At 47.6% G+C, this 23,440-nt stretch overlaps 1 protein-coding gene across 2 annotated transcripts in view; it reads right to left on the bottom strand.

Moving 5' to 3' along the window:
* Positions 1-455: 455 nt before the first annotated feature.
* Positions 456-23,440, bottom strand: part of unc5b (unc-5 netrin receptor B) — a 60,843-nt gene continuing 37,858 nt past the window's right edge. The window contains exons 2-17 of one of the 2 annotated variants that reach the window (XM_042066017.1): positions 20,282-20,506; positions 18,505-18,648; positions 18,045-18,148; positions 17,344-17,524; positions 16,782-16,949; positions 16,184-16,348; positions 11,480-11,512; positions 8,844-9,038; positions 7,786-8,166; positions 7,285-7,372; positions 6,101-6,269; positions 4,913-5,152; positions 4,544-4,693; positions 4,163-4,327; positions 3,563-3,741; positions 456-3,358 (exon numbers count right to left, since the gene is read on the bottom strand). In XM_042066017.1, coding sequence (XP_041921951.1) covers positions 3,193-3,358; positions 3,563-3,741; positions 4,163-4,327; positions 4,544-4,693; positions 4,913-5,152; positions 6,101-6,269; positions 7,285-7,372; positions 7,786-8,166; positions 8,844-9,038; positions 11,480-11,512; positions 16,184-16,348; positions 16,782-16,949; positions 17,344-17,524; positions 18,045-18,148; positions 18,505-18,648; positions 20,282-20,506 — 2,753 coding nt within the window. In that variant the 3' untranslated portion in view covers positions 456-3,192. The remainder of the gene's footprint in view (positions 3,359-3,562; positions 3,742-4,162; positions 4,328-4,543; positions 4,694-4,912; positions 5,153-6,100; positions 6,270-7,284; positions 7,373-7,785; positions 8,167-8,843; positions 9,039-11,479; positions 11,513-16,183; positions 16,349-16,781; positions 16,950-17,343; positions 17,525-18,044; positions 18,149-18,504; positions 18,649-20,281; positions 20,507-23,440) is intronic. The other variant, XM_042066018.1, reaches the window with a different exon arrangement.

The raw sequence follows: 23,440 nt of genomic DNA, 5'->3' as shown, positions 1-23,440 counted from the left end.
ATTCGGTCTTTCATGGAGCAAATGTATTTGGCGTCAGGCTATTTAATCTCGCTAAAAGCACTCACCTAGAAATCCTGTTAGTTTCAAGGGCAAGACATTTGATTGTGTGTGAAAGTTTCAGATGTTTTCCATGGGAGTGCTGCTGGCTGAGTGCAGTTCATCGTAACAAATTATTAGTTTCACAGTGTATAGCTTGAACCAATGGCCAGTGTATGCAATACTGTGTTTTTTCTTGCTATATTTAATAGGTTTAAGTTGATTTATCGGGCAATTTTCATTGGTTCACCCATACTGTTGTTTCATGTTTTTAATTACTGTGTGAAACTGAAATTGAATTTAGCCTAATGTATTCCACTGTAAAGCGCTAGGCCCATTTTTCCATTTTAGTCAATAGGCAATTTCATGATCATGAATGCATTACAGTGTAATGGTGGTAAAAATGACTCATAAGAATATTTATTGTTAAACTAGGAAATATAATTTATTGCATAAAAATTATTTAGTTACAAGTAAGAAGGCTAAACATTTATTTACAGTTGTAGTTGACCGAGCAAATGAAAAAAACCTCTGGAGTAATGGTTATGCCTTCTTCCCTTATAAAACACATTCCTCCCAGAACAAAGGCCCCGATTCTGACTGTGTGAAGAGGTGTCATCTACTGCCCCAAGCCAAAGCAAGCCACAGCCAGGAGGTCTCCTTGTCCCTGTGGCCTGATTGCAAGTGGTTGCAGCAGGAAGCACAGACACTCAAAAGAGCCCTCTGCTCTGCGTCTGTCATGGTTAGTGAAGGGACCAGCTTGTGGGGTTCTCCTTGTTCTCCCCTTTTCAGGTACAAGGCTCCTCTCTGGCCTCAGTCTCGCAGGTCTGGCACTCTAGGTTGACACATGAAATGGAATGCCTCATCTCCAAGTCCACTGAGAGTAACAGCTGAGAGAGTACAGAAAAATACATCACATGACCCATGACTTGGGGGGGGGGTCACATACTGAAGGACGGTCTCCATTTTGTCTTGAAAGGATTATATGGGAGCGTTGTGCTTGATCGCTTACTCCATCTCTCCATAAAAGCACTGATTTCTGGCAAGAATATACATCCTTTAGCACGCCATACAGGGAACAAAGACATATCCACAGATTTCACACAACATGAACCAAAGCAGGGGAAGCACAAACAATTCCTTATGTACTTGCATAGTACTCACAAAGAGAGATGATATGTAAGCTGTGTGTACAGCCTACACACGCACATACACACACGCACACAGTCTGCTTAAGAAAAGTGTAGAGATACTGCTTGTATTTTGGTTTCTGTGGATTCAGAGAAAGAAACACTTTTTGCTTGTAAAGATCATAAGACATCTTAATAAAAAGTAAAAAATAGACAGCATTTGAACTTGCTCACAGACCACAACAACATGAATGATTGATAACAAAAAAGACCCTGAAACCTCATTGCAGCTTGAAATATCAGTCCATCATCATTAGCAACAATAAGGACATCGATATAAACAATGGAAACGAGGAAATGGAGACATATCAATTCAAGGCTAGTCGAGGATGACCTGTCACCACCCTGGCGGCAGGAAACATCTGGGAACTTCTGAAGTGTTTTTGAGCAGTAACCACATTGTTTGGCTTCATGGGTCAGAAAAAAAATATATGACAGGAACCAAAACAATATAGGTTATCGGTAATCGGTAATTTAACATGGATGTATCTTGCCACAACTAAAATAGTCTTCGAGTCACAAAAAAAAACTATTTATATCTGAAATTACATACATAGTTCTCAAAGTAGCAAGACCATCTAATTATATATGTTTTTTCTGTATCCACAGTTTTTTTTTACCACAAATGCTTGTCTCTGCCTTCAGTGTCTTGCCTTTCAAGCAGGAGGTGTAATACAACAAGGTTGGAAATGAATCTCAGGAATGAAAAATGCCATGGCCATAACAGCAAGTACAACATGAGAAACAGAGTTCAAAACAAAAACCCATCCACAAATATGGATAATAACTTAAAAAAGAGTGCGTTCCCTATAGGAAACTTATATAGCATGAGTTTACCAGAAAGCTCTCCTGCGTTGTACTACATTGATTAAAGAAATCATTTTCAGAAAGCAGATGGGGGAGGGTGGCAAACAGAATTGAGTCATCATTGCAGATCGTCAGTAAAAATCAAATGGGTTTCAAATGAAGAGAGGTTAGTGTAAGCCTGATATGTTTCTGATATGTATAGTGACAGGTAAATCATGTCATCCATGCAGTCCTGTTGGCTAAATGGATTCATATTGAACTTGCCACTAGTTCATCTAAGTTACCTGTCTTGCCTGTTTGTGTGTGCATGCATGTAAGTGAGTGTATAGTGTGTGTGTATGCATGTATGTGTCTCTGTTTATGTGTGTGTGTGCACACACACTAAAGTGTGTATCCTGAGGGAGGTTTAGACGTGTTTCCACTGCTGGTCAGTCACTGGACTATGTGTGTGACGACGGTGTCTTTGAAACATGGATTGGTCACTAGGAAACAAATCCCCTATCAGGAGATGAAGTGAGATGCTGTCAAATCATACATTTTCACACTGAGAGAGAGACAGAGAGGGAAAGAAAGAGAGAGAGACAATGCAAGAAAAGAGTCTGACAGAGGAGAAGACTGGGAGACACAAAGATAGAACTGCTCAACTCAGTGAAATGATATATTTGTTTGCATGTATGTTTGTGTATATGAGTGTATCGGTGCTGCATGTGTGTATGCTTCAGCTTCTCTCAATAACGTCCTGCTTCTCTCTGTTACAGCACATCAGACCATAACCCACACAGTAGGATGAACATCAGTGTATTTCTTTACAGTGCCAAAGCCCTTCTCGGCTCTTGGCACCAAGCTCTGGGATTCCCAGCATAAAACAGCAATAACCAACAGCAGCCTAGACAGTGTGTCTGATGCAATGGAGCGTGCACTAGGCATCATGTTGACATCCAAGACATGGGTCAGGGAGGAGGTTAACCCCCAAAGGATAATGATAGGAGGGGGGTCTGCCCACAGGAGATGCTCCCTCCCTCTGTGACGGGACCCAGGCAAGTAAACGGCAAGTCTCTTTAAGGTGACAATTTTCTTTCTTTTTTTTCAATCCTGCTTATTTTGTTTTGCTCCTCCCTCCTTTCCCAAACACACACATACACCCCGCGGTATTGGCAAATCAGCAGTCCCCATCCGTTGTCATGACAACCAAGACCTCGCTTTTGCCCATGTCTTCCAGAGCAGTCGCCAGGGAAACCAGGTCTGCATCACCTTGGTGACAGGCTTCCCACAGGTCGAGGAGCACACCTGTGGGGCTGGGTTTTGTTGCAAAGTAGTTCAGGTACCTGACGGACAAAGGTGAGAGCGAGAGAGAGAGAGATTAGATGAGAGTTGCACCATAATAGATAATACTGTATGACTCACAACAACCTGTCAGACCTAATGAAGATTCCCGCTAGTTAGGAGAAACAGATGTTCCCTTACAAACACACACACACACACATACACACAAACACACACACACACACACACACACACTTCCAACCCACCTGTCAAAGCCAAGGCTGTGCGCTAGCAGTCTCCAGTCACAGCCACGTGCGCTGGGGGCATCGAGGCTGGCACAGATCTTCTGGCGGATGGAGGCAGGCAGGCGGAAGGCATATGAGCCCACCTGAGAGGAGGGCAGGCAGGTGCTGCCCGAGGGCAGCGGCGAATGGGGTGGCAGCGTCTGTGGAGGACACCAAGGTCAAAGTTAATTAGATCAGCAGTTGCAAATGTGCATCAAATTTATGATCATTCTATTAGTGACCTAAATTGTGTACAACATAATATAACTATGATTTTTAATAGTCCAGCCCTGTGTATCACCATATACCAGTTCTAGGCTATGTGGTGTAGTTCCTTTTGTTAAATGCTGCAAGTATATTGTGTATCATACACCTAAATCCCCATGCCTCACTGAAGCATGACATGGACCTATAGCACACAAAAAATACTCCAACATGATGTAGAAAGACCGTGATGACAGTATGTAACAGCACAGTCAAGGTCATCACATCACAGGTCTGCTTCACAGACAGAGACGCTGAAAGAGTGAACGAGAAAGTGTGTGACCGGGGGAGCGGTAGAGCCCCGTGCAGAGACCCTACCTCCTGAATGTCAGTGTGCAGCTGGAATATCTGTCCCTCGCCCTCCACCTGTCGCACGCAGATCTTGCAGGTGAGCTGCGAGACGGCCAGACTGCCACGCTCCAGACTGAAGGTGCAGTGCAGCGGCCTCTGGCTGCCACTCCAGATGTGATAGAAGGGGATCTCCTGGAGGAGGAGAAGCACACGCATGAATAATAATGTACTCAGGTATGTAACATTCATTTAATATATGAGTGTTGTAATTGGAAAAGCAATACACAGAGACATGCATATTAAGGGTAGAGTCCCTTATTTGTTTTTGGTTTCATGAAAGGTTTCTGACATTTTAATATTTGAGCTCAGCAGTCACCTCTCCCTTCTAAGACTGGCAGGACCACTGACCTGATACTTGGCGAGCAGCTTGCTTCTCCAGTGGGAGTGTGGGATGTCATGGATGGACAGACGGAGGTTGTGGTAGCTGTCCTTGAACAGGAGGGGCTTGGGATCCTCCAGCAGAACCCCACCTAGGCTACGCTCGACCTCTAGAACCTCCTGTACAACACGCGCACACACCGACAAAACACATTTATATCAGCAGGACTTTTAAGGAAATTAATTGAAACCAAATGTAAAATCTGACTGAAATGTCACGAGAGAGTGCACATCATCTGTTGTAACATCTGTAGTGTGGGACCCTGTGTGTTGATGAACAGAGTGACAAACAGGAAGACAGATGGACAGACAGATATGCAGTCAGGCAGTTCAACAGACCTTGAGGGCGTGCGGCGTGTCCTGTATGCAGTAGACCCTCAGGCTGTAGTCCAGGGAGAGGCAGGGGGCGCGTGGGGCGAACAGGGCTAGCTGCAGCCTCTTGCAGGCGGGGTGCGGGGGAGCCGACTGGCCCACCAGGCCGTAGGTGCCCAGTTGCTCCATCAGCACGTGGCAGCTCTGCTCCTCCAGCTGCAGGTAGCAGGGCGTCGACAGGCTCTCCTCGCCCACCGTTAGCACCTCCTGCAGGCACAGAGTGGAATTACATGCAAAGAACTCAGTGCATGGCATGGATGTATACCAATACCAATCTAAATAGATATACTGTATCAATAGATCTCTTATCTGCTAAATGACTCATATGTAACACATTACTATCATTTCTCAACTATTAGCCGAGGTTTATACATTGATTTTGCAAAATTTCTTCAGCTATGAGGTTAATACACGGGAGCAGGTAATATGGTATTAATGGATTCTGTGGACTCTTTATCTGATACCACTCACTAGAATCACCATGTTCCAAAGGTGAAATGGTAAAACTGATTAATTGTCCAAATGGAAGAGCCTCTATAAACTGTAGTGTAGGTGGATGAGCTAAAGTGAATTTGTTCGCAGTATTGACTGGAGGTGGAGATCTTGCCATCTCACCTCTCCCCCCCCAGGTGTCTCCGAGCACTCTCATCCTCTCAGACCTCTCCACCTTCCCCCACTTAACCAATTTCTCCATCATAATCATCATGCTTTCTCTCTCTCTCTCCCACACTCATGCTGTTTGGAGTCCATAGAGCACATCTCCCCATTGTACTGCACTCGTTTATGTAATACACCATTGCCCAGTTTTCTTCCCCTTTACCTCCTCTCCTGTTACACTGCCCGCTGACACATTTCTTTATATTCTACCACTCACTCTCTTTCCCACAACACCCCCCCCCCCCCCTCTCTCTCTGGGGTTTGACTTTCACAGGCCCTGCTCTTGCTCTTTCTTGCTCTCTGTGGCTTTCGTCTCTTTCACGCTCAGCATGCTTTTTCTCTTTCCATCTGTCAGTCTCTCTCTCTCCCTATCTCTTCCTATCTCTCTCTTTCTCTCTCTCTCTTTATCTCACTTTTCCCTCTCTCCATCTTTCTCTCCTCTGTTTGGCTATCTCTCCCTTCCCTCCTCTCTCCCCCTGCTGGCCCCAGGTCTCTCACCTCCCATGCTCCCTGGTGGCTCTGGCTCTTGAGGGTGAGGCTCCAGTCGGGTGAGTCCAGCAGGGCGCAGTGGGGCAGCGTGAGCACCACGGGCCGGCCCAGCACCATGCCCGACGGGCCGCAGCTCACCACGGGGCTCAGCACCGTCTGACTGCCCTCCGACGGCAGCCTGGTGTCCAGCCGCGTGAGACACACACACACACACACACACACACACACACACACACATACACACATACACATGCACAAATGAGACACAAATGACACACACACACACACACACACACACACACACACACACAAACACACACACACACACACCAACAAACACATACACACATACACATGCACAAATGAGACACAAATTCACACAAATGACACACACACACACACACACACAGTCAAGACAGAGAGAAAGACATCTACAGTCAGCAACAGCAACAACATTCAATCCATTTATTTTTTTATTAAAACCCCTTCAAATTGCAAAAGGAATACCCAAGGGAAGCTCCGCAGGTCTAAATGCAAAACCCCTTCACCATGTTGCGTTTTTTCAGTCGTAAATAAAAGTACGGAATGTCTGCCAAAATAAACATGATCACTGCGCACAGAAGCAGTAACTCCACAGTGGAGTGTGAGGACTGCCGGATGTGTGTTTGAGATGAGCCGTCCCCCAACTCCCGTGATTCAGCAGCCAGTGAAGAAGCCGGGCCTCAGAAACACTCGCCACAACAACAGTTGAAATGGAGGATGAAACAAACAGATCCAGCCCCCAAAGCGAAGACGACAGCTTGCAGCGTTTGTGTTTCCAAGCCTCACCGAGGGTTAGGCTCCGGCTTTTGATGTTCCTATTTAAACTCACCCTCAACTCCCCCAACCCCTCCTCCTCCTCGCTATGATTCATACTCGCTTATTGCTTCCACGGCGACAGGGCCTCTCCGAGGCAAGGGAAGCGTGCTTTTCAAGACACAACACTCAACGAGAATTTGAAAAACTGACATTAGACATAAGGATTTACGTCTGTGTCACAGTGTGCGCGCACCGGAGCGTGAAGACTCGAGATACCAAATCCTTCACGACTGCCCTCCTCTTTTGAACACAGGATAACAGTTAGGGGCAGAAAAGACTTGCCTGCTCGCTGTGGCTTGAATAGTCTGATGAGAGAGAGAGAGAGTTTGACTTACGTAGTTTTCTCCCATTTGTTGATGATCAGGTACATCTCGTAGAACTTGCCCTGCGGGATGGTCCCAGGTGGGACCAGGAGACTCACTCCTACGGAGAAAAAGCGATAGAAGAAAAGAAGGGAGAGAAAGAAAGAGAGAAAGGGGAGGGGGGAAGTGGATAGTTTTGGATGTGGGGTGTAAATTGCCTCATCTTTGCAGGTGCTGATATCAGCTGTTGGTGAGAACGGCCTAATTAAACGTGACACCTGGGTTGGAAAAGCTGTATATATAGATATAGACGTGTGTGTGTGTGTGTAAGTACGAATATGTGTGTGCTGTGTATTCAATTCACACATATAGGCGAGAATGCTCAGCCGTAATGTGTACTGTGTGAACACATGGAAGTATAAGCACACACACACACACACACACAAACACACCTTTAATTAGTGTCTCTAAAAGTGTACGTGTGCAGGTCGTCACGTGAGCCTGTGCACAGCCAGGTTCGTGTCCCCCACTCACCTGTGTTGGGGATGGTGAGGCGTCCGCCCAGGCAGCCGAGCGTGGCGCTGGCGCTGTGTCCCGGCTCGCGGGGCAGCGTGTGCCCGTAGTGATCTCCGCCACCGCGCATGCCCCCCATGGTGCCCACCATCTTCAGGCTCATGATCTCGCCGTCGCTACCGCCGCCTCCTGACGAGGGCAGCTCCAGCGAGGACATGGTGGACGAGTTGTACAGCTTGATCTTGAGCGTGGGCATGGGGTCCAGCAGTGGAGAGGTGGTCATGGGGATCTTGTGGGGTGAGTCCAGGGTGCTCTGCTGCAGCGAGTAGAGGGGCCCGCGGATGGTGCCCGCCGTGGCTGTCAGGTCTGGGGGCATGGAGGGGTGCAGTAGGTGAGGGTTGTCTGTGGGGGAGAGGTGGTCAGGGGAGAGAAAACATGGCTACGGTTATGGTTATGCTTACTGAGCAGACGCCTTTGTTTTGAAGCGACTTCTATTACAGCATCACAATAACAATGAACAATAACAGTAAATGATTAATATGCAACATATAGAATTATATATATCCATTGTTATATTATGTATATGTATCACGTTTTAGAACATAACTAGATAGTAGTCAAAGATAATGTGTCCAGTAAGCAGAAAATTTGTTTGTTACTTTCTTTATTTACAAATACAAAGGTTTAATGAATAGGAAAAACAGAAAACACTGGATGAAACACTGTCGCAGGAAAATTATTTAATGGGTGGTGCTCCTACTGTGAGTGGCCACAAAAACAGCTCAGGATTAAAGAGCATGGCAGCAATGGATAAAATAAAACTAATGAGGAGAGAGAGAGAGAGAGAGAGATTGCAAGAAAGCAACCGAAACAGAAAGAGAGCAACAAAGAAATGTGAGAAAGAGAGAGACAGACAAAGAGAGAAAAAGACTTGAGCTAAAATAAACTGACAGAAGTGCTGAGGGGAGGAATAAAAGAATGGAAATAAATAAGACAAGGTGATGCTACTGCAGAATGGTTATCAGGCGTGACATGGGCAGTTGCCCCGGGCGATGTGAGGTGGGGTTTGGTCTGGTCACCTTGACGAGGAGGCTTGTAGTTGCCGGGGTGGAAGGCAGCAGTGAGGGCGGACGAGGAGTCGGTGATGTCGCCGTGGAGATGGCGGCAGTGGCGGCGGTATGCCAGCACGCCTACACACAGCACCAGCAGCACGCACAGCAGCAGCGCTCCCACCAGGCCTGCATACACCGCCACGCTGGAGCCGGCGCCTAGAGCTGACACAGGAGACAGGACACCGTTACACTCCACATCATTAACCCCCCCCCTCTCTCTCTCACTCTCTCTCTCCCTCTCTCTCTCTCACTCTCTCACACACACATTTGAATGTTTTTATTTGGATCTGAAAGGCAAGCAAGGAAAATAAGATCCAAATACTCATCAACAAGGTGACCGGTACATGACTTACATACACACACACCACACACACACTATCCATACACAAAAAAACACAAATAATGCACACCTATATGCATGAACACACACAAACACAGGTAGCACATGTTAACATGATACATTGATTTTTTTAAACACAGACATGAAACACTGATTTTTAAGACCTTACTATTTCTATAACACAAACAACAAAAAAGACATATGCATGATATGCATAATTACACAGAGGACCCTGACATATGCCCACACATACATTAGTGGGCAAATGTGTGAGCATTCACACATTTGCATAGACAAGAAGACAGGGAGAAACACACAAGCAAGAATATGATGACAGACTAAATCACACACTGCAAGACTGCCACTACCATTTCATGTACAGGGATATATGCTTGGTGACAATAAGGAAAGACAAAAGGGAAGATAGAGTGAAAGCCCATCACCCCTTATTGGCTCCCTGAGCAATATGATCACATTCTCTAAACACTGTCTCCACTCACACAACAGCTCATCACTTACTATAACTCAGATCAGTTTCTTTCACAGCTTTGTTACCACTTACTGTTTTCAACCGGGGCTACTACTATTTGCTTGTGCCGACTAAATTTACATTGAAGCGCGTTTTGAGTTGTGGGCTGCAGTTCGACTCAACAGCAGGAGGGAGCTGTTATCCTGTTTGAGCAGTGAGGTCTCCTGTTATAACCTCAGCTGCTCCTGGTGCTCAGTGCCCTGGCCTGAGTGTGTGCTGTTCTCTGACTCGCCCTGCCCCATCTAGCAGCATGATAGCTACACCCTCTCCACAGGCCAGCGCTGACCACGTGGATGTGCGTGAGAGAGAGCGATAGTTTTCATCAGAGCCATTTATATGGCTCTGGTTTTCATGTATGTGTGTGTGTGGCGGGGGGGGGATGAGAACAGAAAAAAGAGAGACAGAAAGGAAGGAAACACAAGGAGAGAGAGAAATACAGTGCAAAAAAACCCAAAAGGGTGAAAGAGGTAGACAATGGGAGAGGGAGAGAAAGCGAGAGAAGGAGAGAGAGAGTATGAAAAAGTAGAGGGCCGTGTAAAGAAAAGTAGAGCGGACTTAAGGAGAGCAGAAGCAGAGAGAGCGGGATGGGCGAGATCAGATGAGACGGGAGGTCTGGGCCGGGGAGGAGCGGAGCGAAATCAGAGCAGGCAGCGGCGCAAAGCCAGGCCCCGCAAATTAGAGGAGAGGAGCTCTTCCACAGAGGAGAGCAGGCTAGGAAATCACTGGGCGAAAAAAAGAAGAGACAGAGAGACCGAAAAAAGAAAGACACAGAAAGGAAGCGCAGATGGAGGAAGAGGAGAAAGGGAAATTGGGAGCGAAAAACTCAGGGCCTTGGCGAACTCACGTGGCCCGACGTGAGCGGAGTCGACAGACTTCTGCACACATTACCGCTGAACAGAATGAGGAGACATTAGGCCTAGCCCACCCCCCCCTTCCCTCCACCTGCTCCCACTACCATTGTCACTATGATCGCAGCGCCCTGTGAGAGAACCCTTCAGCTGTAAACTACACTATTGATCGCTGATAGCCACAATCCCGCCACAACATCCAGCCATTATCTCCCAGCACGTCGCCAACGACTACCACAACACTTCGATGGGAAGACATAGTTCTATAAAGCCTCTCAGACTGGGCTTATTTATTTTTAATGTTGGAGTCGTTTCTGCAGTGCTGGCGGATTCCAAAGCTTCTCCTCCCAAAAAAATCCTGCTGATTATGAAAGTGTTTAGGTTTTCATATTTCTTGCCATAACTCGATTATTTATGCAACCACATGTTCCCCCGGTTCCATTAATTAGAGCCAATCATTGTTTTGAATGTGCAATCTAAACAGTATGAGGAATAGTTTCCATGGTGAAGAGAGAGTGATAGAGACAGAAAGAGAAAGGGAGAGAGAGAGAGAGAGAGAGAGAGAGAGCAAGCAAGAGAGAGGTGAGTGTGCAGGCAGGGCTGTAAACATCACAAGGGACACTTAAAGGATTACTCTCCAAACAAGGTTGGACAAGCAGGTGAGGTGTGTGGCCCCTTGTGAGGAGATTAGAAGGGGCATGAAAGCATGGGCACACATGAGGGTCTGACTGCATGACACGCACGCACACACACACACACACACGCACACACACTCTGCCTGCATGTATGTGTGGGACTCAGTCACATAGAAGGTGGACAATGGAAGCTTCCCACACAGACTCACACACACACACACACACAGATGTTTATGCATAAGTGAACTTACGATGGCTGGCATGTTCAATAGAAACCTTTTTATCTGTTAGAGAGAAACAGAAAGAAAAACAACACAAAGAAACAGAAGAAAAAATGTAAAATGGATGACACACCCAGTAAAAATGAGTGATAAAATGATCTTCAGAATGAACATAATGAAACTGCACAAATGCACAAAGCAGACCAATCTGACTCCAGCCCAGTCCAATCTCTCAACACTTGGAGCTGGGATACCAAAAACAAACAAAAGACAAAGAGCGAGAGAGGGAGGGAGAGAGAGAGGGAGGGAGGGAAGGAGGGAGGGAGAGAGAGAGAGAGCGGGGAAGAAAGAAAGTAAAGTAGGCTGAAGTAAAACAGCTGGAATAAATAAATAAATGACATGGAGTAAAGCAGCGCTTCCAGAATGCCGTGCTGCATCCCCGGGTGAATTATTCATGGCTCAATCCGAGGCGGCCTCTCGGCTCGTGGCTCTCACGGCCTGCTGACTGACTCCAGTCCTGCTCCTCTGCCCAGCCCACACGCTCACAACTGGACATGCACATCAGGCGGCCGGCGGCAACAGACAGATGCTAAACTCTCCTACTGATAACACATTAGCCTAATAATGACCGTGTGTGTGTGTGTGTGTGTGTGTGTGAGAGTGAGTGAGTGTGTGTGTCTGCGTCTGAGTGTGTGTGTGTGTGGGAGAGAAAGAGGTAATACTTTATGCTACCTGTAAAAAGTATGACTAGGCAGTATGGTGACAAAGTAAGATGAGTGTAAGGTGTGTGCTTTATCTGTAAGAGGGCTTAATGTTTCTATGTGTGTTGTGTGTGTGTGTGTGTATGTGCATTTCTGACTGCGTTCAGAGTGAGATTATGCGGTGCTGTCAGCTGCGTTCTTGCCGAGTCGGTGCGTGCTGCACATCCGCGTGTCGGAGTGAATCTGCCTCACACTGATGTTCTCCCCCTTCTCTCCTTTCTCCTCCCCTCCTCCTCTCATCCCTCCTCTCCTCCCTTCCTCTCCTCCCCTCCTCTCCTCCTCCTCTCATCCCTCCTCCCCTCCTCTCCTCTCCTCCCCTCCTCTCCTCCTCCTCCTCTCATCCCTCCTCCCCTCTCCTCCTCCTCCCCTCCCCTCCTCTGTACACTGTCCTCTCTCCCACAGAGCTCCTCTGCTTGCTCGTGTTGATTGCGCTTATCTTCATGACTTGCTGCCTCCTGCCCAGTCTAACCCCACACATCCACAAATGCTCATCTCTCTCCTGCTGTCTCTTTCTCTCTCTCTCTCTCTCTCTCTCTCTCTCTCTCTCTCTCTCTCTCTCTCTCTCTCTCGTTTCTGCTCCTCCATCTGTGCTGGAGAGGCAGTCTGACCCCTGGGTCTGTGGGCTCACCTCACGCCAGGCCACGGGGCCAATGCAGCTGACACTCCACTCACAAGTGTGTGTGAATGAGTGATTGTGTGAGTGTGTGTGTGTGTGTGTATTTAAGTTTGTATGTTGTTGTGCATTTGTTCCTGTGTTACAGATTGGGCCTGTATCACAGATATGACTGTCTCCTCAGTTGACTCTTCTCCCTCTCTCTCTCTCTCTCGCTCGCTCTCTCTCTGTGACTAAGAATGATGTGACTCAGGCAGTGAGGACCTGTGTGCCAGTCTACGAGCACCTTCCTCTCTGGGCCTGACAGGAGGCACTGAGTCTCCGAGCCTGCCGTCACCTCGGAACATCCATCTCTCAAAGACACATTTTGGACAGGTACATGTCTCATGGACTCTCCTGTCCTGACTTGCTCTCTCTGGACAGGTCACACACACACCAAAGTCCCTCGTCCCCTCACCTCATATCAACAGTCTCAGAGCCGTACCTCTTCATCTTATTTGACTCAGTACCTCAGGCACTGACAGAACCCCCTTCCGTCATGTCACGTGTAGCTCTGGGAAATGTTTAAGCAGGCAGCCACTTACAACAACCGGACAGACATAGAGGAGTATACAGACACTGTAACCTCTTACATCACCAAGTGCATCGATGATGTGACCCACACAAAAGACATCATCACTCGGGCTAACTGGAAGCCATGGCTGACAGGGGATGTCCTCAGGCTGCTGAGGGCCAGAGACAAAGCCTACAGAGCTGGGGATGAAGCTGGCATGAAAACAGCGAGAGCCAACCTGTCCCGTGGCATCAAGGAAGCAAAAAAGGAATACACTCACAAGATAACCACCCACTTCAAAGACAGCAGGAACGCACAAAGCCTATGGCAGGGCATTCAGGCCCTCACGGACTACAAGCCCGCGCCACAGAGCTGTGAGAGCAACATCCCTCTGCTCAACAACCTGAACCGCTTCTTTGCTCGCTTTGAAGCACAAAACAGCACCTGCCCACAGAAGACCCATCCCCCTCTACATGAGCAGCCCCTGTGCCTCTCTGCCGACAGCGTGAAGAGGACACTTGCTGCTATCAACACCCGTAAGGCAACAGGTCCAGACAACATCCCAGGTCGTGCGCTGAAGGACTGCGCAGGGGAGCTTAAGGATGTCTTCACAGACATCTTTAACACTTCCCTGAAGCAAGCCATTGTCCCATCATGTTTCAAAGCTGCCACCATCATACCTGTGCCGAAGAAAACTGCTCCATCCTGCTTCAATGACTACCGCCCTGTGGCATTGACACCCATCATCATGAAGTGCTTTGAGCGGCTTGTCATGTCACATATCAAAGCCATTCTCCCCCCCACCCTGGACCCCTTCCAGTTTGCATACCGAGCCAAGCGGTCTACAGAGGATGCAATCTGCTCTGCCCTCCACCCAGCCCTCACCCACCTGGAAAAAAGAGACTCATATGTGAGATTGCTGTTTATAGACTTCAGTTCTGCATTCAACACCATAATACCACAACAACTCATCTGCAAACTGGACAAACTGGGACTCAGTACCTACCTCTGCAACTGGCTACTGGACTTCCTCTGTCAGAGGCCCCAAGTAGTACGTGTTGGCAACAATACCTCAAGCAGCATCACACTGAGCACAGGGGCCCCCCAAGGCTGCGTGCTCAGTCCGCTGCTCTTCACCCTGCTGACGCATGACTGCACTGCAACCTACAGCAACAATCACATAGTGAAATTTGCTGACGACACAACTCTGGTGGGTCTCATCACCAAGGGCGACGAGACTCAATACAGGTTGGAGGTCGACCATCTGACCACGTGGTGCAGGGACAACAACCTCCTGCTGAACGTCAGCAAGACCAAAGAGATTGTTGTTGACTTCCGGAGAGGTCACACCCAACACCTGCCACTGACCATCGACGGTGCTGTGGTGGAGAGAGCGAGCAGCACCAAATTCCTGGGGGTGCACATCAGTGAAGACCTCTCCTGGACCACCAACACTGCATCACTGGCGAAGAGAGCTCAGCGCCGCCTGTACTTCCTGCGGAAACTCAGGCGAGCAAGTGCTCCACCAGCCATCATGACCACATTCTACCGAGGCACCATTGAGAGCATCCTCTCCAGCTGTATCGCTGTGTGGGGCGGAAGCTGCACTGAATACAACAGGAAAGCCCTGCAGCGCATAGTGAACACAGCTGGAAGGATCATTGGTGCTTCACTCCCCTCCCTGAAGGACATTTACACCACCCACCTCACCCGCAAGGCGACCAAAATTGTGAGTGATTCAAGTCACCCCGCTCACAATCTGTTTGATCTACTGCCCTCTGGGAAGAGGTACAGAAGCCTGCGCTCCCGCACTACCAGACTCACCAACAGCTTCATACACCAAGCTGTAAGGATGCTGAACTCTCTCCCTCCTCTCCCCCCTCCACCCTCAGCTACATAACATCCTGGACATTGGACCCACAATGGCCGCCTGCACTACTCCACTTGCACACTTGCACACTTGCACACTTGTACACTTTACAACTTGGTGTTGTTGTCCTGAAAACACAACACTTCTGCTGCTCTTACATAACTTGCACCACTATGCCACTTTCTTTATTACTTAGGTCAAACAGAACTACCCAAGCCTTTTATTGGCCTGACTTTGCACTAGTATTTTATTGACTGTCCATGCACAATTTCAACCAAATTTTGCTGCTCTTATTTTTTCATTATTATATGTGCCCTCTTATTTACTTATTTACTTACTTTTTTGTTTACTTGAATGTTATGTTTGTCTGTGGACTTAAATTGGTAAAATGTCTTGTCTTCACCGTGGGATAGTGAGAAACGTAATTTCGATCTCTTTGTATGTCTGGAACATGTGAAGAAATTGACAATAAAGCTGACTTTGACTTTGACTTTGACTCTCCCCTTTTGTAGGTCACATAATGGATAGTCCCTCCCCTCGCCTGTGTAAGGGTTGTTGCTCGTCCCCTCTGTTTACAAGATCATGTGACATGTTTCAGCCTTTAACTGGGTCATGTGATAAAGCCCCGGCCTCTATGCCCACATCACATGACACATGTCCGCTTCCCTATCTCCCCGCGTTGGGCGGTAGAGCATGTGTGTGTGTATCAAAGTGTGCTTGTGTGATTGTGTGTGTGTTTTATGTGTCTGTGTGTGTTACTTGGTGGTTACTTTGACTTACTCCATGCACACAGAGTGTGTGTCAATACAGAGTATATGTTTGTGTGTATTTAAGTGTGTGTGTGTGTGTGTGTGTGTGTGTGTGTGTGTGTGTGTGTGTGTGTGTGTGTGTGTGTGTGTGTGTGTGTGTGTGTGGTTGGGTGGTGGTCTTTACTTACTCCGCACACACAGCCCCTCGGTGCAGTTCTTGCTCTCCATCATGCTGCCCACACAGTGACGTCCACCGTTACGAGGCGCCGGCGCCTGGCACTCACGGCTGCGCCAGTGGGTACACTCTGTGCCGCATGCTGACCACTTTGACCACTCCGTCCAGCCTCCGTCCACTGCAGAGAGGGGATCACACACACACACACACACACACACACACACACACACACACACACACAGAGCGAAGATAACGCATGCGTTCACAGCGAGGCTGCTGTGCGGCTTCCAGAACCTTCTCGAGTGTGAAGACAATGGGAATGTGTTTTGGGCGCTTAATTTTGCAATAATTGCTTAAAAATGCAATGGAGCAGGAAGGGTACAGGAGGGCTGCTCTTGAACATGCAGCAGTAATGAGTTGAAGCAAATGCAAAATGTATCCATGTGGAACTGAAGAAAGTCATATAACCAGCTGGACATTGTTTTTTCTCTCTCCCTCTCTCTCTCTCTCTCTCTCTTTCTCTCTCTCTCTCTCTCCAGTGTGCTCCACATTGCTTGGTCATGTTGTTCAGGTAAGGGATGATATGGTGTTTTTCGTCCTCTGTCTCTCACCTGGACAGAGAGTGGTGCAGGTGACTCGTTGGAAGGGTGGGCCCTCGCAGAAGGCCCCTCCGTTGAGCGGCGCCGGATTGGTGCAGCTGCGTGTCCGTCTCTGCCAGCCACGTCCGCACTTGGCGTTACACTCTGACCACTCGGTCCAGGAGGACCAGCCGCCACTCACTGAGACAGGGGACAGCGGGAGGGGAACAGAGAAAGTCACAAAAGTGCACACACACATGCACATGCACGCACACACACATACAAACACACATGCACACGCACACACGCACACACACACACACACACACACACACACACACACACACACACACACTGTCACTAGTGATGACGGTATAACTGCGAGATTCGTGTCTGGCCAGCGGGTAAGTTGTTCACGACTGGTTTGATTGAGATCTACTTCATGACAGGTGCTGCCATGTACAGAGAAGACATTTCATGTGAAATAACTGTGACTGTTTCAGGTGACTTGTGATTGGTGGCGTTGCCCGAGTTCGCCTGGAGGATGGACGTTTGATAGGCTCGATTTTGTGTGCACCTGCACGAGATTGATTACCGTAAACAATGAGGGTGGCAGTGCTGCTGCGTCGCTTAGCAACCACATTCCGTGCCACACAGGTGTAGTTGGCTGTGTCAGAGAGGCGCGCTTGCTTGATGATGAGGTCATGGTCAACGGTCATCAGGAAGTTTGAGTCCTGCGACGGGTCAATCAGTTCCTCATTCTTCAACCAGTCCACCTGCAAACCAGGACAGAACTCTGGTTAATTACCCCACTAAAAACTCAGTGCAATCTTTAGCACAATGTCTCAATGCTATCTTACTGCTACAACGGTATCTCAATCCTGATACTATACAATTCCCAAAATGTTAGGGTCTGGTGTAAACTACCCACTAAAAACTATCTCAATTCATGATGCTACACAACTCCAAAGGTATAGGCTCAATCTTGACTCTACTATACATACTACTTTGTAAAAAACTTTAAATAACAGCACTTTAGATAACAGCATCAGCCTCCCCATACTTGTTTGTCCTCTCTCTCCTTGTACTTGGAGCATATGCCTCCATTAGCCGCATAGGCTTTTGGGACTATTTATTCTGGTCATTAGCGCCCAGCTCAACACTGAGCTCAACTGAGCACAGCTTTGGCTCTCGCTGGAGAACACACATAGGAGGATGTCGCAGTATGTATGTGTGTGTTAGTGTGTGTGTGTGTGTGTGTGTGTGTGTGTGTGTGTGTGTGTGTGTGACTCGTACCTCGGCAGGGGGAATGCCCTCTGGGGGGCGACACTGCAGGAGCACCTCCTGGTCTAAGCGCACCTCTCGGCCCAAAGGCTCCTGCTCAAAATTCTTACGCAGGTCTGCATGCAGACAGTTAGAAAATAAGAGAGGAGAGAGAGAGAGAGGGCACAGGGAGAGAGAGGAAAAGGACACAGAACATTAACTCTAAATTTAAATGTACATGACATTGTGAGTCGTTGTGTGACAACACAAGCACCCACACTCTTTCTCTCTCCCTCTCTCACTCTTTCTTTCATACGCATACTCATACACACACACACACTCACACCCTCTCTTCCTCCTCTCTCTATCTCTCTTTCCCTCTCACTCACTCACTCACTCACTCACTCACTCACTCACTCACTCTCACACTCACACACACACACACACACACACACACACACACACACACACACAGTCACATTCACACACTCACATGAGATGCGGACGTAGGCGCGGCGGCTCTTGGTGGTGCCTGCGGAGCTCCAGGCCACACACTGGCACCAGTAGTCCTCCAGGCCAAACAGCTCCTCCACCTGGGTCCTCGACACTGAGATATCCACCTCGCGCATCACCAGGCCTGAATAACACACACACACACACACACACACACACACACACACACACACACACACACACACACACACACACACACACACACACACACACATCCACACACACACACACACACACCCACACACACACACCCACACACACACATCCACACACACACACACACACAGAAGGATTGTCATTAACTGTGCTTCAGGTTTTTACTTTATTTTGTTTATGAATTACATAACCATGTTCCTACGTGGCTGTAATCCACTATGAAGCAATTAAGCCAAATGACTCATGAGTGGAGATGGGGAGGGATATCCCCACGGCTAGGATTCAGCTGGAAGAAATCTGAGCAAAATGACATCAGGTGTGTGTGTGTGTGTGTGTGTGTGTGTGTGTGTGTGTGTGTGTGTGTGTGTGTGTGTGTGTGTGTGTGTGTGTGTGTGTGTGCGCGTGCGAAAGTTCATTTTCAAGGTATGTGACTGCTATGTGAAATTTCAAATGCTTAGCCTACGCATTGCATTAGGTCTGAGCACCACTGGAGAAAACACTAACATAAGCTAATGTTTAACTAAGTTAAGCTAACGTGTGCTTCTAACTTAGCCACTAAAGGCTGATAGGCTACATTGTGCACATAAATCATGACAGGGGAAAGAAAAACATTTTAATATGATAAATAAATGGTTTGGTTTGTTTTGACAAGCAGCATGTCAGGTCGAGTGCCATGGCTAATGTTGAGAGGTGGGGCTATGTCGTCATAAAGTTGCCGGCTTCGCACCTACAGGCGTCTACACGGCGAAAGTTAGCCGGCAGTTTTAAGTTCCCACTTCGGAAGCCGGTTTCAAAAGCTATCGGTTTCAGTCTCCTAAACTGCCGGCGTCGTGTACACGCAAGGCGTAACCGTTAACAAAACCTCACCTGTTTCACAAAAACCGGCGTTGTGTAAACGGCACCTAAAGGTGCTACCAACCAAATGCAACTTAGCTGAAACTGAAACTCACCACCCACACTGCATGCATCTTAACTCTGACCAACACAGTAAATGGATGTAATATGTACAAAACTACACTGCACGCCATGGCCATATTGTCGATCTTATTGCCAGTTCTGTTGAAGAAATATTTCAAAAAAATATGCCTATATACAAACACTCAACCATAATACCAGATTGGTTCAACAGCTTAGCCATTCATGATAAAAATAGCCATTTATGATACAATTACTAAATATCAACTCCTCCTTGCAAAGATCTGTGACAGGCTATGTAAGTTCATGTTCACATTCACATTGACATTTGGCAGCTTGGGACATGTCCACAAATATGTCCACAATCAGTGGACTACTACTGGCATCTAAACAGCTGGCAAAATTCTGCTCCATATCAGCTGTGATAGGCAGTCTAGCTGTGTGGCGTTGGCGATGATTTATGTACCCATGACTGTCAAAGCTGTATCATCTCTGAAAATATCTGAATCCTTTCTGTAAGAAATATGATTGCTGTATTTAAATAAAGAATTCAAATATGTGTGTGTCTCTGTGTGTGTGTGTGTGTGTTTGAGAGAACGAGACAGAGAGAGAGAGAGAGAGAGAGAGAGAGAGAGAGAGAGAGAGAGAGAGAGAGAGAGAGAGAGAGAGAGAGCATGCTACCGTACCAGTCATCTGGTCCAGGCTTTCCTTGGTGACGTGGTCATTCTGGTTGACCCACTCGCCATTGCACTTGAAGTAGATCTGAGTGGCGGGAGCCGCCTTGCAGGACAGCTTCACTGGCCGGTTCTTCACGATGAATGCGTCCTCCGGTTCCACCTGGAACTCTGGCAGCGGTTCCGCTGGGGCCGAGGGAAAAGAGTCTGGGAGAACCTCGCTGTAGTCACTGCTCTCTGTACACACAAACACACACACAGGAGACACAGATGAAAAACAAGGTCAGAATCTATTTCGGTTTACCTACTTTGTAAGGATGTGAGAATCTTAGTAGTAAACAGGCCTGCTCACACCACAGACAAAATCACACTGCTTACACTGCTCACACCACTGTATGTGAGAGTGTATGATCAGGTGAGCCAAGCATAAAAGTTTGTGAGAGTCTGGTGCAATGTCGAAGGATGTGTGCCAGACTGCAGTGCTTTGCATGTGTTTGCGTGTGTGTGCATGTATGTGTGTCTGTGTCTGTGTCTGTGTACTTGAATGTGTGTGTGTGTGTGTGTGTGTGTGTGTGTGTGTGTGTGTGTGTGTGTGTGTGTGTGTGTGTGTGTGTGTGTGTGTGTGTGTGCATGCCTGTGTCTGTGTGAGGGTGTGATATCAGAGGACATGCAATAGAGTCAGTGTTCGTGCATAGCTATGACAGAGAGACAGATACGTGTGAGTGTGTATGTGTGTGTGTGTGTGTGTGTGGGTGTGCATGTGTGTATGTGTGCGTATGTGTGTGTGTGTGTGTGTGTGTGTGTATGTGTGCATGCGTGTGTGTGTGTATGTGTGCGTGTGTATGTGTGCATGCGTGTATGTGTGCGTGTGGGTGTGCATGTGTGTGTGTGTGTGTGTGTGTGTGGGTGTGTGTGTGTGTGTGTGTGTGTGAGACAGTGCTGCAGTCCATTCTGTAGGTGTTGGCAGGTGCTGTGACATTTCCACTCCTCTCTGGCCCCTGTGGCCCCTGCTCTAAGCCCCCCCCCCCATGTCAGCTCCTCTGCTCTAAGTCCCCCCCCCCCCCATGTCAGCTCCCCAGGGGTGGGTGGGTTTCCGTGTCTCTCTAAGCAGGGAGGGGCAAGGTGACCTTCCAGTGACAGGCCCGGTGATCACACATTATCCTCTGACATTTTCCCACTGACACGTCCCTCCCAGACACCTAGACACCCAGTAGCTCCACTGCAGCACTGCTCTGATCCCCCTCTCCTCTCCTCTCTCCTCTCATCTCTTCTCTCCCCCTCTCCTCCTCTCTGTTCACACACACTCACACGCTTGGCCCCAAGGCCAGAGGTTGGCAATTATAAGACCCACACATAGGCATGCACACCCATACACACACAAACACGCATGCACACCCATACACACACACACACACACACGAGGACACACAAGATCATGCACAAATGCGATAATGCCCACACGCATACTGTAAGTATGCATATGTACACACACACACACATACAGACACATACAGACACGTACAGGCACATACACACACACACACTGTGTACAATATACTCTTTCTTTCTTCTCTCGTACATACAAAGCAAATACACACATACACAGACACATAAAGCTGCAGTCCTGACCTGCTATCTGTTTTGATTGAAGTTTGTGTGCTTTTTAAATCAAGTTCCATATCCTTTAAATTTTTTATTTATTTTTTTTATTTTTTATTTTTTTTAAACAGGCATTCGTGAACAGAAATTGCGGATTCGGTTACCCATATCAGTTTAGAAAATTGAATTTTGAAGTTGGCTGCATCCACAACGAGGGAGGACACCCTTTTAGACTTTTAGTTTCCCTGAGCACCATTATGATTTCCTGTTTTTTAATCAAAAAAATGGATGACCCTTTTTCAGGGCCTACCTGTCACACCCGCCTCACAGAGCCTGCTGCTCCATTTGCATTCTATTTATTTAATCATTTCCCTCAGACCATATCCGAATGAAAAACTCATTCACACTTAATAGCAGAGGTGATGCTCCTGCAAGACTATTTTGTCTTTTACTTGGTTCACTTGTATTCTTTTGATATGTTTTCTCTTTGTATTCCTTTTATATTCATTTCCTTTTTTAATATTTAATATTAAATACTCTTATTCCTTTATTTGTGTATATGTTTATTTTTTTTTTTACCTAGAAGGCACTCTGGTTCAACTCCTGCTTATTTAAAATGTGCTATATAAATAAGGTGACTTTCCATGTGGCCTACACTCCTACAATCTTTCAAAGATGCCCCTGTCACTGCCAGCTCAATGGAGAAAAAGGCTCATATAAAACTGCAAATTTGCATCATTGATCAAGGCTGTGCTCCACTGTGTGCATGCGTGCGTGCGAGTGTGTGCATGTGTGTGTGTGTGTGTGTGTGTGTGTGTGTGTGTGTGTGTGTGTGTGTGTGTGTGTGTGTGTGTGGGCGATGATGTTGAACAGCGAGACTATGCAGTATGGGATGTCACACGCTACATGTCTACCGCATGGCTTAACATTTTAATGGAGCGTTTACAGGTGGCTTTATATGAGGAGCGTCAGACACTATCAGACGCCTCTGACAGCGAGGAGCGGGAGCCCACCACTGCGGATGAAAGGGCCCATTTAGCAGGTGGAGAAGAGCCATTTAGTGGAGGAGAATGGAGGAGGTGTGGGGGCGAAGCGGAGTGGAGAGATGGTGCGGCAGAGGGTGGATGACTGATCTTAAATACTATCACTGAAGTTAATGTTTTTTTTTTCTTTGTCTTCTTTCTTGAGGGTAAGGGGTGAATGTGCAAGAACCAGCACATGCACATAAGTAGACACACACACACACACACACACACACACACACACACACACACACGCACACACACTGTTTTAGCTTCCTGAAAGTGGGAGGCGGGGAGAGGAGCTGAAAATTGGTTTTGGGGAGAACGCTCCTTCACACAAAGAGAGGTTAAGAGCTGCTGCAGGTCAATGTAATGTGGGGGGAAAGTGTGTTCACAACACACACACACACACACACACACACACACACACACACACACACACACAGAGACAGGCACACACACATACACAAAAGCACACACACCATCTCACATGCCCTATTGCTGAGGCACAGAAAAGTGTGGCACTCTAACTGATCCAAAATGTCACTCT

Source organism: Alosa sapidissima, chromosome 16 (assembly GCF_018492685.1).
Source record: "Alosa sapidissima isolate fAloSap1 chromosome 16, fAloSap1.pri, whole genome shotgun sequence".
NCBI classification, from domain to species: domain Eukaryota; kingdom Metazoa; phylum Chordata; class Actinopteri; order Clupeiformes; family Clupeidae; genus Alosa; species Alosa sapidissima.
The sequence above is the reverse complement of the archived record's forward strand: the minus strand, read 5'-3'. Positions and strand labels throughout refer to the sequence as shown.